At 34.1% G+C, this 16,602-nt stretch overlaps 3 protein-coding genes across 3 annotated transcripts; 2 read left to right on the forward strand and 1 right to left on the reverse strand.

The window, feature by feature from the left end:
* Positions 1-432: 432 nt before the first annotated feature.
* Positions 433-4,295, forward strand: LOC102586280 (uncharacterized). Its single transcript, XM_006348687.2, has 5 exons — positions 433-995; positions 1,693-1,792; positions 1,862-1,985; positions 3,793-3,888; positions 3,970-4,295. Exons 1-5 carry the CDS (start codon positions 434-436, stop codon positions 4,105-4,107), a joined length of 1,020 nt encoding a protein of 339 aa, XP_006348749.2. The 5' UTR covers position 433; the 3' UTR covers positions 4,108-4,295.
* A 2,128-nt stretch (positions 4,296-6,423) lies between these two features.
* LOC102586604 (serine/threonine-protein kinase STY8) lies at positions 6,424-11,921 on the forward strand. Its single transcript, XM_006348688.2, has 11 exons — positions 6,424-6,821; positions 7,354-7,428; positions 8,062-8,178; positions 8,932-9,026; positions 9,601-9,721; positions 9,824-9,903; positions 10,372-10,431; positions 10,510-10,631; positions 10,729-10,814; positions 10,905-11,020; positions 11,437-11,921. Exons 1-11 carry the CDS (start codon positions 6,513-6,515, stop codon positions 11,561-11,563), a joined length of 1,308 nt encoding a protein of 435 aa, XP_006348750.1. The 5' UTR covers positions 6,424-6,512; the 3' UTR covers positions 11,564-11,921.
* Positions 11,922-12,333: 412 nt separating this feature from the next.
* Positions 12,334-15,259, reverse strand: LOC102586942 (transmembrane emp24 domain-containing protein p24delta9-like). The gene is made up of 4 exons (XM_006348689.2): positions 14,861-15,259; positions 14,395-14,604; positions 13,114-13,190; positions 12,334-12,691 (listed from the first exon to the last, which is right to left on the reverse strand). The coding sequence occupies exons 1-4, from the start codon at positions 15,068-15,070 to the stop codon at positions 12,547-12,549; spliced, it is 642 nt and encodes a 213-aa protein (XP_006348751.1). The 5' UTR covers positions 15,071-15,259; the 3' UTR covers positions 12,334-12,546.
* Positions 15,260-16,602: the final 1,343 nt, after the last annotated feature.

The following is a 16,602-nucleotide window of genomic DNA, read 5'->3' on the forward strand; positions in this document are numbered from 1 at the left end:
ATATTACGTAGGTAGCCTAGATGATGCAAGCTCGTTGGCTTGAGTTTTGAAAACAACTTTGGACAAGAGTCTTTGTAACAATTTCTGATCTTCTAGTCCGAACTTTGAACAAACAGGTCCATAAAGGTGTCACCAAAAGGCCAAAGTGTGTTACGTGAGGGAATAGGATATGAGGATAGGTCAACAAAACTTATTGCGTTACGTCTAGACTAAAAATATTTGGTTGAATTATATGTGTATACTTTTGAGATTTAAATTATTACTTCCTTCGTTTCAATTTGTTTTTCTAACTTTCATTTTTTATCTTTTCGATATATGTTACTTGAGTCAATCGACTACGACAACATCTCTTTCTTTACAAAACGTAGATAAAGCTGCATACACACTATCCTCGCTCACTCGTGGAACAAAGTATTTTAACAAAAAATCCAAAATGTTGAATCACAAAAATCTGGAAAACAGAAAACTCCAAAGAAGATTCACAAAAACTCTCCAGCTGCCTACACATAACAAACTCCTATTTTTCTTCTCTTCTCTTCCAACTACCTTCCCCATTTCCATTTTTTCCTCTTACACACTAGACAATTCTCTGTTTCTCTCAATGGATTCTCTATCATCAGTTTCTCCGTCAATCGTTCTTCCTTCTGGGAAGCTTATCCGTCACCACAATCACCGGCGGCGAATCTCCGTTTTCTCTTCTCACGCCAAGCTCAAAGGTTTTCCTCGATTCCGGATTTCAATTTTCAATGGAAGTAGTGGTAGAACGAGGTCTATCTCTGTTTGTTGCAAATTGAGTACTAGCGGAGGAGATGAGGAGAAAGAAGAAGAAGAAGAAGAAGAGGAAAGTTTGAGGAGAGATGATGAAGTGGAAAGAGCGCTTCGTATGGATGGGACTATTCCAGGAACTCCTAACGAATTTGTAGAGCAAGTGTCTTCTCGTGCCTATGACATGCGTAGACATCTTCAACAGAGTTTCGACAGCAGCAGCTATGATGGTGAATTTCATTTCTCTAGTCTAATCCAGTTTCTCTTACTTTTTTTCCATTTCGTTTTACTTAATTATGCAGCTGCCAAAAATATTACTCTATCAGAACCGCTATCAATTTTCTGATGTTCAATAAAGTTATAGATTTATATTTCAAGATTAACATATATTATAATTAAGTATGCAAAAACTCAGCATATAAATTTTTAAGGTGTTAGTATTTGTTAATTATCGGAATTTGGAGTATTATACTTAAAAGATTATTACATTAGTTAAACAATATTTTCATTGAACTATATTCAGTAAACTTCTTTTGCATAGAAATGATCTTTTCTGTTTGTAATTTTTCATTATGATGGACTTGTGATGAAGTGGTTTGCTTAAGTACATCAGAAAAATTCGATCTTTTCCTTAACGATGTACTTGTAGGTCTACTAGTACGACTTTGTGCCAAAATGTTTAGTGATTTCAGGATGCCGTATTAATGCTAGCTGATAGAAATCTTTCATGCTACACGCAAAACATATAATGTAGATCTTAGAGCAGACAAATCATAGAATAAAACAGAAGGTTAGGTTATATTAGTAGCCAGGGTCCATATCATAACCAAAGAACATGAGCGGAAGAAGCTAGCTGTAGCGTCTGCAGTTTGAACATTTCTCCTTCGAAGTGTCAAGAAGTCATTACTTGTTGATCTTTTGCTGCAGTGCTGGAGGCTAACCCTTGGAGAGAAACACCTAAACCTGTATATGTGCTGACCCAGAGAGAGAACCAGCTGTGTACAATGAAGACCCGGAGAAACCGAAGGTGTGTTTATTTCTTTTAACTTAAGTGAGTATCCTAATTGTATTGGCTGAGATTCTTTTCCTCTTGCAGTGAGGTTGAAAGAGAGCTTGGGATGTTGTTCTCCAAAGGAGGAAAATGGAAAAATCGTGCAAAGCAGCCAGAAGCTGACACGAGATTTCAGATGCTTGTTGAGGATATCACAGAGGGAGTACTTGTAAGTATTTGTGTTGATTTCCTCTTTCAGTTTTCTATTTCATGACACTCTTGAGTTTTCTAACATATTTCTGTAAGATTTAGAGCACGGAAGATCCTGAAGCATCTGTAACCCTTAAGAAAAAGCCTTAAGTTAGTACTGATACATACTTAAACCAAAGAAGAATTGTTGTACGCTTGAAGCGTTACTATGTGTAGATATATTACATCCTTAGAGTATATATGTCTGAGACTATGACCAAATATGAGCTTTATCTTAGATTATTTTTTTTTGAAAAAATTTCTTTATCTGCACCAGTGTGTTCAAGAAACAACATTGTAGACTAGAGCTTCGAATTAGTTGATTGTTAGGTGATTAGACATCCTCCTACATATGCTGATCACTGACTGATGATTTAGACAGTTCTCTTTCTGTAAATTGTCCATATGCAATTCAAGATATCACATGGAGGATCAAAATTGCTAGAGAAAGAAATTGGGGAAGGAAAGAATAAGATTGAGAAGTTGTTTTCCTTGAGAATATTTGTCTCATTACATGAGGTCTTGATATTTCACATGTATGGAAGTGGTTGACTCTAGTATGCCAAATGAAATGATCATTCTATTTAGAGAATACGTTCTGGAAGCCATAGTTTTACAGGTGAATTCAAGTATTCAACAACTGATCATTCTATTTAGAGAAATCAGTTTTTGTTCTTCAATTTATTGATGTGTGTATATTTGTGATCTTATGAAAGGAAGAGTATATAGATAATGCAACAACCATCTCAGATCTAAAGCTCTATATGCTTGCAACTCTGATGAATAGAATGCCAAGACTCAGCACTCCCTTCAACCTAAAGAAAAGGAATCAAAAAATAATTGTGCTTCTATATTTTATACTGCTTGTACAAAGTTTTACTGAAGTTAAATTGCTGGTTTTATTTGAAACCTTTAATAGAGATGGAATGGTGTTTACTTTGTCAAAGTTTTTGGTCTGGTGAGTGGTTATTGAATATGGAAAGTGGGCAGTCCTGTCGTTGGAATATGCATTTTTCTGTGTAGACATGTTATTGCTTTTCACTTTCCCCAGGACTCATTCCATCCCAATGGAGGACTGCTCGTCTGTCGTTTATAGAATGCCTGGAATACCAAATTCACCTTTCCAAATAGCAAATCACACCTTTGTTTTATATCAGAAACAGTGGCGGAGCAAGGATTCACTAATGGGATTCAAAATATGAAGAAGAAAACACACGAAGAAGCCAAGGGGATTCAATATCTACTATATATACATAAAAAGTAATTTTAATCTTGTCTATACAATATAATTTTCCACATAAGAGGGTTCGGATGAAGCCCTTGCTCCTACGTGGCTCCGCCCTGATTAGAAAGTGTTCTTAGCATCTTCATCCAGAAATGCTAGAATTTTGGTTTTCCATCATCTTGCCAGCTCCAGCTTTCATTCTCCATTAACTTGACATTCCTGCTAAATAAAGGCTTTGTCATTTTGCGGCAGATAGATTTTGTTAGCTTTCCTATTCTAGTTTTTCTTTTTTAAATGTTTGAGAGAACATTATTGCCCTTTTTAGTAACTACTTAATAGACATATATTATAGGTAGACTATGTGAAAGGGAATAAGTGGCAAGAAGAGTGAGCATGTTAATCATTCATACTGTGATTTTCATTCATAGATAAAGTAGGTAGTTTACCTTTCTGAGTCTCTTGGCTAAGATCAAATGAAGTTATTAATTCGGAATTTCTTGTTCAACTGAAAACTAGATTAAGCAATTTTTTTCTGCAACCTAATTTGTTTTACTCTATGAAGGTATTTGAAGATGAAAATGAGGCTGCAAAATACTGTGACTTGCTTCAAGGAGGTGGTCAAGGTTGTGAAGGTGTTGCAGAAATAGAAGCTTCATCAGTAAGAAAAAAAGCTACAGAGCTACTTTCAGGCGTGAGTTAATTTTCTAGTCGTCCTAATTGCAACTTGAACCTTCTGTAGGTATTTGATCTATGCCGGAAGATGAGGGCACTGGCAGTTCTATTTCGTCGGGGCAGAACACCTCCGTTGCCCGAAAGCCTCAAGCTAAACTTAAGGGCACGCAAGCGCTCACTTGAAGACCAAGAGAACGTAATGTAACGTTGCTATGTTTGAGCTGAGTACAGGTGATCTCTCCTTTGTCTAGTATGCAAAAACATATTGGACACAGTAAATCAGTAATATAATTCTTCTATGTGCAGCTATTTTAGTCTGCGATAGATCTTACATGTATATAATAGTGCCACATAATTCTAATGGTTAATGTATATAAAAGATTCTCAACTCAACTGTATCCCTACCCTAAACATTATCAACATACCCAGTGTAAAAGCACAAGTGAGGTCTAGGGAGAGTGGTATGTATGCATACCTTACCCCTACCTTCGATAGATCCTCGACTCAAGTAAAGCATATCAAAGCAGCTAATTAAGCGAAGGGAATAATAATGAAGAAGTCATGATGAAAATACTGGAAAAAAGAACTGTAGCACAACAAAGTAATATGAAAATTGAAACAAAGGAAGTAGCAACTAGCAAGTATTAATATAATCGAAGAATAAGATAATAGGGGAGTAGTAATAAAAATATTGATAAGGAAAACTATACAGCAGTTGTCTACCTACTACTATGATCCTCACCCTTCATGTCACATTGTTCTATCTAGAGTCATATCCTCGGTAAGGTGTAGATGTGTCGCTCTATTACTTTTTCAACCTACTTTTACTTCTCCTCAGGGCCAACCTATCACATCTCCTCATTATTGCATCTGTGCATAACCATCTCACTGTCGCTTCCCTCATCTTGTCCACTTCCACTTAGTCCCGAATTTCTTCTTTCCTAATCCTATCACTCCTAGTATGACCACACATTCGTCTCAACATCCTCATTTTTGCTATTTTCATCTTCTGAACGTGCAAGTTCTTAATGGGCCAACATAGATCTTAGCTGCAATCCTGTAAAAGCTTGTTTTTTTATTTTTAAGAAAGAGATTACAGTCTTGTTGTCTCAGATTGACAGTTGATCTTTTCTGTTTCATATAATAAAATATTGAGTTCATATCGACAATTTGTTTGTTGTAATATTTAGGCATAAATTTACACTCCATATGAAAAGCAGTTGATTCAGATGAATCCACTATATATCCGGAAAAGTTGCTGCATGCATCTACATATGATCCGGGCAAAAGAACATGGATGTGCTAGCTAGGCACAATAAATTCAAAAATTTAAGAATGAAGCACGCAAGCCCTACTTTTATGGATTATATTTGACTTGGATGGTAACAAGCATATATGAAAAATGTAGGAGCATAATTCTGAATATCTGGAGGATCTCCTTATTACTGACTTGACTTTGCATGTTCTATGGGATCCTCATTTCAAGCAAATTGAACGTGAATGGAAACACATTGGTCACATAACAATGATTTTCTAATTTCGATAAGATCCAGCTTATTATTCAGCACAAAAGATATATGAATCCGTAAAATGTTTATGTTTACGCCAAAATAAAAAAAAAACACAGGGTCCTTCTGATGAGCTGCAGATTAAATAGTGAAACATATATATGTAGCCGTCAAAAGGACTGTCGGTAATATGCTAACTACCGTTGAAACCACCATCCTCAAATAATTATTTAATCCAGCAAATACCAAAATAGAAATAATTGACTTATTTCATACAACTCAAAACAAAATATAATCTTTGACATTGGTTTCATTTCTCTTTGATTATTTGGAAAAAAGTATTAGTAAACTGAATTTGAAAAATATATATTTTGGTTTGATAAACAAAAATTTGACAACTTGAGTTTATATAATGTTAAAGATAGTATCTAATATATTTAATAAATATTTATCATTTATCATATTTTTTTTACTCAAGGAAGAAATAATTACTCAAATAAATATGTTAACATAAATTTTGTCACTCTCTCACACAATATTTCTTAGTTCAAAACAATATACTAATATTACATTTTTTTTTTTGGCGTTTAGTTGACGTATCCAATTAACCATAAATTCTGGAATTTAAATCTTTTTAATGAACGAAAATCCACCATCAATATCCTTAAGGTAAACTCATTCATATGTAAAAGTTCTCAGATCAAGTTCACGCAAATAGAGAAAATAGGTAATTAGTTCTGAATTTGAGATCTCTTATTTTGAATTAAAGATTACTTGTTCAATCAACTCAAGTATGTCAATTTTTTTAAATTTGAATCTTTTATCTTTTAAAAGAAAAAAAAATTGATTTTCCTACTATATTAATTGATCAAAAAGTCATTAGCAAAGGTGTTTGAAAAGGATCTAATTCTATTGACAAAGTAATAGAAGAATATCCATTAAATCACATTTTAAGAAAATAAATAAATCAATTTATACTCTTCTCTCTCTCTTTTTTTTTTTCCATATAAATAAAGAGGAAGAGAGAGACTCAAAACTAAACTGTGTACACACATTCAAAAGAAACGGAACACACGAGTCAATTGATCCATTATCAATCCAAATGAGTACAAGTGAAGGGAGCTCCGGCTCATCGGCTGCCGCCGCCGTCGAAGTACCGGTGGTATCAACGGAGAAGAAGAAGGAAAAGTCAAGAGTGAGCAAGACATCGCAAATACTGTGGCACGCTCATCATAACGATGCCGCTGCCGTACGGAAGCTACTAGAAGAAGATCGGACGCTTGTTCAAGCTAGAGATTACGATAATCGAACTCCACTCCACGTTGCAGCGTTACATGGCTGGATCGATGTTGCAAAGTGCTTGATTGACTATGGCGCCGATGTCAACGCTCAGGATCGTTGGAGAAACACGGTAAAAAAATTGCATTTTCTTATTTCCAGTAAATCTTCATACAGTATAGGTTATGTGCCTAAGCTTGTTAGGTGTGTCTGTATATGAAACTGATAACTGGTAGTAGCATGGTAATTTGCTTACCTTATCCTGATTTTGGAGCAAAATTGTGATAGCTGTTGATCTCTTAAATCTTACTGAAGTTACCTCTTGTCTTGTTATGAAATGAAAACATTAGGCATCAGAAATTGGAATTTTAGTCTTCAGCTATTAAGTGATGTCTTGTGATCAATCAGGAGTCAAAAAGTGTGCGGGATGTTACCACTTACCAGTGAAATTCATGTGGCATAGGTTGATTAACTGTTTGATAAAAAAATTAACTGGATTTTAGATTATTGAAAATACGAGTTTGCACATTTCTCTGGTTTTGCATATTTTCGTCCATGTTTTTAATGTGCCTGTTGTGACACTGACTTTTCTATGCCATCCTTGATTCTTGAGTGAATTTCACTAATCTGCTGCTTTGATCTAAGTTTTCAATTGTTTGTGACAGCCTCTAGCCGATGCAGAAGGCGCTAAGAAATCTGCCATGATTGAATTGTTAAAGACATATGGCGGGCTATCTTATGTGAGTTACATTCCTTTTCCTTTTGATATATCTTATATATCATAACAGTCGTTTGCCATTTGCAAAAGCTTGTATTTATCAACATTTAATGCATCAACTTGTTCTTAGTTAAAAGGTATATTAGCTAGCATATTTATCAGGCTTCTAGCTCTGTTTCTGTACAGCCATCCAGGTCTTGATGAGCTAGCAAAGCTGTTTATTAACTAATTAGTGAATGAAATGTCCCACATCGGTAAACGAATGGAATTCTGGGCTCCTTATTAACTAGCTAGCATATTTATTAGGCTTCTAGATTGATGGCATGATTAGGAGATCATTTACCTGAGTTGGGCAAAAATCTTTTACTTTTAGCAAATAACTGATTGGAGCTATCGCCTTAATAATGAGCCAAGAGCTAATGGTTGCTGGTACTATAACAAGAAAATAATCTAACAGCGTTGGAAGCAGGATGTTCAATTCAATTCTTCCCAAGTCACTGAACAACTGTTTTACATTATGTCATGTTGTGCCACTTCAAGATTTTCTTTACATAATTATTGAGAATTACTTGATTTTTCCTGAATATGCGAACGGTGTCTTTGATTTCTTAGGATTGGTCTTTAAGAGCCTTTAATGTTTTAATATATGCTATAGGGACAAAATGGAAGCCATTTTGAACCAAGGCCTGTCGCCCCACCTCTACCAAAGAAGTGTGATTGGGAGATTGATCCTACTGAGCTGGACTTCTCAAATTCTGCAATCATTGGAAAGGTATGTTTTGCTATACTAGAAGTGCTGTTATTTAGCTTGTTGGAGGTTAATTAAAGTTTGTTTAAGCTACCCTGTCCAGTATCTTTTCAAATGAATTGGCAACTGTAGTATACAAAGATAGCTACTCGTGTACCATTTTTTGTGTTTTTTCAATAAAATCTTTCAATCCGTGTTGTATTAGTGCATGACTGGAAGTCTTTTGTGAAGAGGTTTCTCCCAAATATAAGCAATTGAAGCGAATTTATGATGATTAAGCTAACACTTGTTCTATGAGGTGTTGATGAATGAAAAATCTCAACTAATCTAATTTTTAAAATTTTAAAATGTGTGGATAGTTGTAGAGGAGTGAATCTGTTTAGTACTGTGTTTAACATTTTATTTCATTCCAAAATAGAAAGTGTCTCATAATCAGGAAAGCTGCACAATTATTGTGCTTGGAGCTGTCGTTCTTTGGTGTTTTTGATTGACGCTTCCCTTTGGTATTTTTATATTTTGTCTATAGTTTAATGACTGAGATAATTCTATTTCCTTATTATGCGGTTACTATAATCCTAAACCTACTTACAAGAAAGAAGAGGGACAGTCTCTGGTAACTGGCTGTCCATTTTGCTTCAACCCATTTATCTTTTTAACTATTTAGTTTTGATACTGTTGTGCTTGATTTCAAATTGCTTAATCTACTTTTCATCATTGATAAAAAATTGCCAGCGAGGTTGCCATTTATGTATCTAATATGGAAGCTGATATTGATAGGGGTCTTTTGGTGAGATCTTAAAAGCTTGCTGGCGTGGAACACCTGTAGCTGTTAAACGCATCCTCCCAAACCTTTCAGATGATCGATTGGTGATGTAAGCTCTATTGTGGGGTTAGCACTACAATATCCTGTATATATGATTCTGATATGTTCTGCTGTCTGCTGCTGTTGTCAAGTTTCACAGTTTTCTTTTTGGGTGGGTAGGTGTGAAGAGTGAGGTTAAGGAGGACAGGAGTCTAGCTTTGGTCTCCTCTGTTATATATTGACTTTTAAAGTATTCCACATCATTGACCAAAACTATAACAAAGAAGATGCTGCTTTTGCAAGCATGTCACATCCTCTAATTATCAATAAATCATATTCTATTTGTTAAGAATCTTTACTCTGCTAATATTGTACGAGGACCTGGAATTTAAGTGGATCAAGAAGCTTCACATGTTACCCAAGGCTGTCAGCATTCTCAATTCACAATTGTCTCTTTAAGCTTGATGCAGATTTATATAATTATAAAAGTATGCTGTTAGTTAGACCCTGCTGCAGTAATTAATTTTTGATATTTTAATATGATACTGATCTCTTCTTTTTTTTTGGGATAACTGAGAAATTTGTCTGTGACCCGCCCTTTGGAATATGATACTGATCTGCCTAATTTAATTCCTCTCATGCAGTCAAGATTTCAGGCATGAGGTAAATTTGCTGGTGAAGCTCCGTCATCCAAATATAGTGCAATTTCTTGGAGCTGTTACTGAGAAAAAACCCTTAATGTTAATAACTGAATACTTGAGAGGGGTATGTGGTTTTATTTTTTCTCTATATTTTGATTGAACATTGAATTATTTCTCTTTATCTTATGATGTACCTGTGCTGATTTGGTGCATATATATGTTGTAGGGCGATCTGCATCAGCACCTCAAGGAAAAAGGTGCTCTTACACCATCTACAGCAATCAATTTTGCTATGGATATAGCAAGGTAGTATGAATAATTGTTAGCATTTCATACTTCATTTTCCTTGAAAAACTCAAAATTCTCTTGATTTCGTCTGATTCTTGAAACTCTTGTAAGCTATGTTTTGAGTTGCCTATTTACACCGACTGATGTTTTTAAGCATCATTGATGGACTAAATGTGCTCAGCCTGTTGCTGTTTACTTTCTGTCCAAAACTCATCTTCTTCACAGTAGCTGGTCTGTTGAATTAGCTGTAGGGAAAATACAAAAAATGTGCATCCAGAAGATGGTCTGCATAACGTGAACAAGTTACTATAACTCTCGGTAGATCTTTCTGATGTGGCATAGTTTCTGTCGTTTTTGCCTCAGCATACCATTTTATGAGATACTGTAGTTATCTGACAATTTACCCAACATTCCAATGCCTAGTTTTACATTTTAAAAATTGCATTGCGTAGTTACTTATGCAATGTTTAATGTTTTTGTGGGCAGAGGCATGACTTATCTTCACAATGAGCCAAATGTTATAATCCACAGAGATCTAAAGCCCAGGTCTGTTTTTCTCTCTTCATGGCTCTGCTATTGTTATGATTCAATTAACTTTAATGCGGAATGTATCAATGTTTCTAGGAATGTTCTTCTAGTCAATTCCAATGCAGACCATTTGAAAGTTGGAGATTTTGGATTAAGCAAACTAATCAGGGTTCAGAACTCCCATGATGTTTATAAAATGACTGGGGAGACAGGGAGCTGTAAGTGACAATGCCATAATTCTCCCTCAATTGATTAACATATTCTTTCAAATGTAATTATTTGTTTGTGATATCTTTTTCTGTAATAAAACAATAGACCGCTATATGGCACCTGAAGTTTTCAAGCACCGGAAGTATGACAAGAAGGTTGATGTTTTCTCTTTCGCCATGATCTTATATGAGGTAATTCTGACTTCTAGGCTCTGCCTATTAGGATTGGGAATAACATGACATGAAACAAATAATGCATCAATGAATTTTCTATTGGTGCAGATGCTAGAGGGTGATCCACCATTATCCCACTATGAACCATATGAAGCAGCCAAGTATGTGGCAGAAGGACACAGGCCTATGTTCAGGGCAAAAGGTTTTACCCCAGAATTGAAAGAGTAAGTCCAAACTGGATCTTGATGCTCCCTTTTTTTTAAGCATCATACAGTATACAATATCTTTAGCTATGTATGGTGTGGGTTTTCAACATGGACAAATGTGGCACAGTTAGAAGATGAGCTATGAAAGCATTTTTAGGTACTACAGCTTGGAAAAGATTCAGGAAGGGGTATCTGGGATTTCCAAAAGTGAGATTACTTGCTGTGAAGGTCCTCTTTCAGTGAGCTGTAGCCTGTAGGCATCCTAATTGCAGAAAAAATTGAAACATGATATATGCTTTTTTTTCTTCCTCTTGCAACCTTAGGTTTTATATATGCACTGCGAAGTTTATTTCTTTTGACTATTAGCCAACGCAAGAAGATGGTGGGCAGTGTTTTGTTTTATGCTTTTCTAAAGACAAATCAATTTTTTGCAGGTTGGTAGAGGAATGTTGGGCACCAGATATGAACAAGAGACCCTCATTTTTGGATATTCTAAAAAGACTTGAAAAAATTAAAGATGCTCTACCCTCGGAGCATCATTGGCACCTTTTCACTTCATGACATCAAATTCCAGAGCTGACCAGATATTTCGTTGAATTCTCCCATCAAACGCACTATTTGAAATTGATATGTTTGTCGGATTGTGCATAGGATCAACTGGCAAAGGTCTGCAAAAACTGTTGCTGTACCAATTCTTTATGCCCCATTCAACATTCCAGCTATGCTTGTTGTAGATTTTATCAAGATATTTCCACAAAATATCAAGTAGAACTGTGTGTCGAGAGATTTGTAACAAATTTCTTACATTTGCTTCTTTTTTAAAATGTGATTCCCAGTGGTATTGAAGTGGCAACTGTATTTTTAACCTTTATTATTCGTTTGTTTTATGATAAATGCAATTCTCGCTTTTTATTTAAAAGGTTACAGACATTTCCGGTCTAAAGTGAAGTTATAAAATGTCTTGTGATAAAAAGAATTCACTGATTTATCTACCTACCTGTTTATTCTTCTTCTTGAGAGAGTTATTTCATAAATTGTTTGCTGTGACAGTTACTCTTTCTTCTTTTGCTAAGCATGCTTTTGTCCCAGTCCAACTACTATTAGATTTGTCAGTTCACCACTAGCAGAAAGGGTGAAATATATTTACTTTTTCTGTCGATGCATTGTAGGAGGATGGAGCTATTGGAAACAAATTCTCTACTCCCAAGGTAAGGGTAAGGTTTGCCTACGCTCTACCCTCCACAAATCCCACTTATGGAATTACACTTGGAAACTTTGTAATTACATGCAATGATACTGTGGCTATAAAATTATGACATCAAGGTAAAATGAAAAGTTCGACAAGTAAACTCCAAATAAAATGGAGACAGACTAAATAGGAAAATGTGTCATATAAAAGGACAGAACGAGTAATAGTAATAAACTAAAAAGGTCCAAGTTCTCTCTATCATAATTAACTCAAAAACATTGCCTTCCCTCTTCAACTGTAATCTATGGAAAATTCTACACATACATGTTGCATTATTAAGCTATCAGAAACAAGATTAGATAAGCTTTTTCTTTTCAAAGAAGGTCTTCAAATGCCACAACTGCAATCCTGCCACACCTAAACACAAGAAGATTGACAAGCCAGTCATCCAAGCCATTTTGGAGTTGGTAGATCTGTTCAGTTCCTGCATTTCAGCTTCCCTGCATCGTGCCAAAAAATTATTTAAGCGACAATTATTAACTATGTAGCTAGGACTCTTCAAAAATGTTGCAGCACTTGTGTTTGATCCTCCAAAAATAGTACTCCCTCTGTTTCAATTTGTTTGTCTTACTTTCCTTTTTAGTTTGTTTAAAAAAGAATGTCTCTTTCCCTTTTGGCATCTATGTGGTTCCAACTTTCCAAATGACATGTTTAAGACCACAAGATTCAATTACACATTTGACATATCTTTAAATTATGACCATAAAATTCAAAAGACTTCTTTTCTTCCTTAAACTTTGTGCCAAGTCAAAATAGGACAAACAAATTGAATCGGAGGGAGTACTAACCTGGGATGATTTGACATGCATCGACAACAATTTTGAAGATTGGAACTTAAAATATTAACAAATGATAAACTCACCTTTCACGGAGGAAAAACATCTCATCATGGATGGCTTTAACATTTTCCAGCATCTTCTTTAGTTCAAATTCCATTACCTATTAAGATGACAAGAGTTTATGTTAGTCACAATTCAGAACTCCACAAGGTGCAGTCAACAAGTTCATGGTCAATTTCCTCTCTTCAGAAGCCCCTTTGTCCGGGCACAAAGTTGACATAACTAAAAGTTTTTGAAATACAGGCGCACACTTCTGCCAACAATCTTTTTTCTACTACTCTAAGCTTTGATTTAATAGGACTCTAGACTATTGTTTAAAACAAAGAAAACTAGTCCTGATTAAGAACAACAGAATGCAGAAAATTTTTACTGAAAACTTAAGATTATAACCCTTGTTGTTTTCCAAGAACATATTAATAACACTTCGCGAGCATGCATCATAACATCAATCTCACATGAGGATTGAGCCATAGGCCGTCAGCTATTGAAATTCCTTTCTTCTTTCAATAAGTAGCAAGGCACTAGAATTCTAGTGACATGGTTTTATTTCAGTACCTCTTTTAATGACAGAATGACAGTAACTAAAATTATAATTACTAACAGGCTAATGGGCTTGTAGGCTTTTTATTCTTTTGCTGACAGTAACAAGAATCTGGAAATAATATCTACCAAATCCGAGTTACTTTGTAGGGATGGTTTTTAGCCTATTCTTCTTTCCATTCTTTATCTGTATCTGCTTCTATTCCAGAGGAGGAAAGTACAAAAATGAAACCAGTAAATAATGCCTTATAACATCAATAGCTGTAGCAGCTTCTCCAGCAGAAGTAATAAACACTAAAGTTCAAGCTGACACGCACAGAGAAACATGAATCTCATTATATGTGCAAATAAATGCACAGAAATTTAATACCTTGATTAAAAATGTTGAATAATAAATTCATCCTCATATTTTGAGATTCCCTACTATTTAATAAAAGTTCATTTACATCTAGTAGTTCCATCAGGTAGAGACTCCAGTCTCCAAGTTTAAGGGCATGAATGAGGTGAGAGGGGCTCAGAGACCTCAGGATAATGCAGAAGCTACATCATAATTTTCCTGTTTCCTTCGAACTAATGATGTAGTCTATGAGACTTCTCGAGTGCAAATTAAACGTGCACAAGGGATTCTTGTGAGCTACATTCTATATTTAGTTTTCATGAAACCTAAGGATGAGTGCGAACTGTCATATCATCTATGCAAATGCATATCTAACACAAGAAGAAAATTGTGTTAACATGTAGATAAAAGAAGAAAATTGACTTACTTCAACAGAACCTTTCTTGGCAACACTCGTCCAATCCTTAGCAGCTACACCAGTCTTCCAGTCAAAATCGAGAGTAACAGTTACAGGGGGCTTGTGATCAGCAGCAAAGAAGCAAGTCATGTAATCCCCAGCTTCTGCTGCCTCAAAAGCAAAATGCCCTTCAACAACATTGTCCCCTTGATGATAGGTATTTCCATATGTAGATGTCACCTAAATTACATAGATCAATTTTAAATGGAATATTTTCCTTGCATGTTCGATAATTGGAACTCAATTTAGCTCAAAATTGAAGCTTTACAACTCCAGCATAAAAAACACATTTTAAACCAAAAACATCCAACACACACAAACCATTCTTGATTACTCATAGATCGACCAAGAAAACTCAAACTTTAACATAAACGGATCAAATAAAGAAACCCCATTTGCTTAAACATCAAAATAAATAAAAATAACAAGAAATTACCCTGACAGTGACTTTGTGAGTATCAGGCAAAGGATAACCTTCATTAGGGTTAACAATATGGTACTTGCCTACAGTCATGGCATGGCTCTTAATATCTTCAGCTATGCATTTAGTGAGACCAGATTGCAGATCAAATCGAAGGGATTCCACTTGAGTAGCAATAAACCCCAAAATTACAACTACCAATTGGATGTTTCTTCTCTGAATCATCTTGTGAGTAAATTCAAATAAATTATTGCTAGATTTTTTACTGATGGAATGTTGGTTTGGAGAAGAGATTCAGATTGAGAGGGATGAAGGATTATTATTATTAATTATAGTAAATAAATAAAAAAGTTTTATTTTCTTGAGGGTTGTAGGCTGTAGAGAAACAATCCAAATTTTGCTCTCAAAGTCTCAACTATACAAATATTTTATTTGCTTCTATTTTAATTCAATTGAATATAAAGTTTAAGATTATAGTAACAAAGAATTCAAATTTTGCAGTTACTAAATAAGAATAATTTGGTAATTCTTAATGGATATAATATTGGCTATTAAATTATATTTATTTCAATATGATTGGGTCTCTATTTGTAGTTGGCCTATTTATGAATTTGCCAAAAAACTATCTTCACTTCAAAGGAACGTTTCCCCTCTAATTTTGAACCCCTTTTCTAATTTTAACCTTATTTCTTTCTCCCAAAATTCTACTTTTATCATTTTCTTTCCTGAAATTAAAATATTAAATCCAGATTTTCCTTGTAAATAAATTATTTTTCTTTTATATTTTTAAAGGTGGTGGTGAAAGGGATAGATAGAAAAGGAAAGACCTTTAAATTTGCTAAAAGTGATGTTGATTGGATTGAAAATGTTAAAATTACCATTGCATTTCTTTCTGAGTAGATTTGAAACTCTTAAAAAAGTGTTATATTAATGATTTATATAATTAATAAGATGTATATAAATAGAATTATCAAAGTTACATACTTCTCTATATTTATTTGACATTAATAAATATTTTAAGTTTTTTCGAGTTTATTATTGATTCTTAATGTTGGAGATATATGTTAATTTATTAAAACCCAATAACATTGAAAAGGAATGCATCAGTCATTTCCTTACGAGAGTAATCGTCATTAAATGATTTAATTAATATAAGTATTTTATCATAATGTTTATATTAATATTAGTACCTTGAAAAATGATTGAGTGAAAAATCTATTTTTTAAATAAAAAATAAGTAAAAGTGAACGGAACCAGCAATTATTTTTATTACATTATTAATATATTCATCTTATAAGGAAATTGTACGTCAAATTACATGCTTTATTTAGATTCTTTTTATTACAATTATTCTGTAATTATAAGATAATTAACCTCTCACGTGTTATTCTAAAATCTTATAGTAATTATATACACTATATGACGCACTATCTGACGTATTATGGGTCTAAGAGAATCTTCTTTTTATAGTAATTATTTTAATTTAATTTGTGAGAAGAGAGAATTTACAACACACACTTGATTAGTTTAGTCACAAGTTAAAGTCCCTTTATGCCACTTCACTTTGATTTATAAACTAAAAAACAATTTAACAATATTCTAAATTAATTCAATATAAATAATTTTGATTTATTGACAGATAGGAGCTTAATTTAAAATAGCAAGAAGTCTCTTTTAAATTTTTTATATTTAAAAATTTATTATATATGGATTGACTTTTTTCTTACTCCAATTAAAAAGAAAAAAAAGAGGAAAGC

Source organism: Solanum tuberosum, unplaced genomic scaffold (genome assembly GCF_000226075.1).
Source record: "Solanum tuberosum cultivar DM 1-3 516 R44 unplaced genomic scaffold, SolTub_3.0 scf00103, whole genome shotgun sequence".
Taxonomy (NCBI): Eukaryota; Viridiplantae; Streptophyta; class Magnoliopsida; order Solanales; family Solanaceae; genus Solanum; species Solanum tuberosum.

Coding starts and splice junctions, on each gene's coding strand:
- LOC102586280 (XM_006348687.2), top strand. CDS start 434: ATGTTGAATCACAAAAATCTGGAAAACAGAAAACTCCAAAGAAGATTC. Junction 1,793..1,861: donor AAGACCCGGAGAAACCGAAG/GTGTGTTTATTT, acceptor TTCCTCTTGCAG/TGAGGTTGAAAGAGAGCTTG. Junction 1,986..3,792: donor ATATCACAGAGGGAGTACTT/GTAAGTATTTGT, acceptor TACTCTATGAAG/GTATTTGAAGATGAAAATGA.
- LOC102586604 (XM_006348688.2), top strand. CDS start 6,513: ATGAGTACAAGTGAAGGGAGCTCCGGCTCATCGGCTGCCGCCGCCGTC. Junction 7,429..8,061: donor CATATGGCGGGCTATCTTAT/GTGAGTTACATT, acceptor TATATGCTATAG/GGACAAAATGGAAGCCATTT. Junction 8,179..8,931: donor ATTCTGCAATCATTGGAAAG/GTATGTTTTGCT, acceptor TGATATTGATAG/GGGTCTTTTGGTGAGATCTT.
- LOC102586942 (XM_006348689.2), bottom strand. CDS start 15,070: ATGATTCAGAGAAGAAACATCCAATTGGTAGTTGTAATTTTGGGGTTT. Junction 14,605..14,860: donor CTCACAAAGTCACTGTCAGG/GTAATTTCTTGT, acceptor TATGTAATTTAG/GTGACATCTACATATGGAAA. Junction 12,692..13,113: donor ATGTTTTTCCTCCGTGAAAG/GTGAGTTTATCA, acceptor GGCACGATGCAG/GGAAGCTGAAATGCAGGAAC.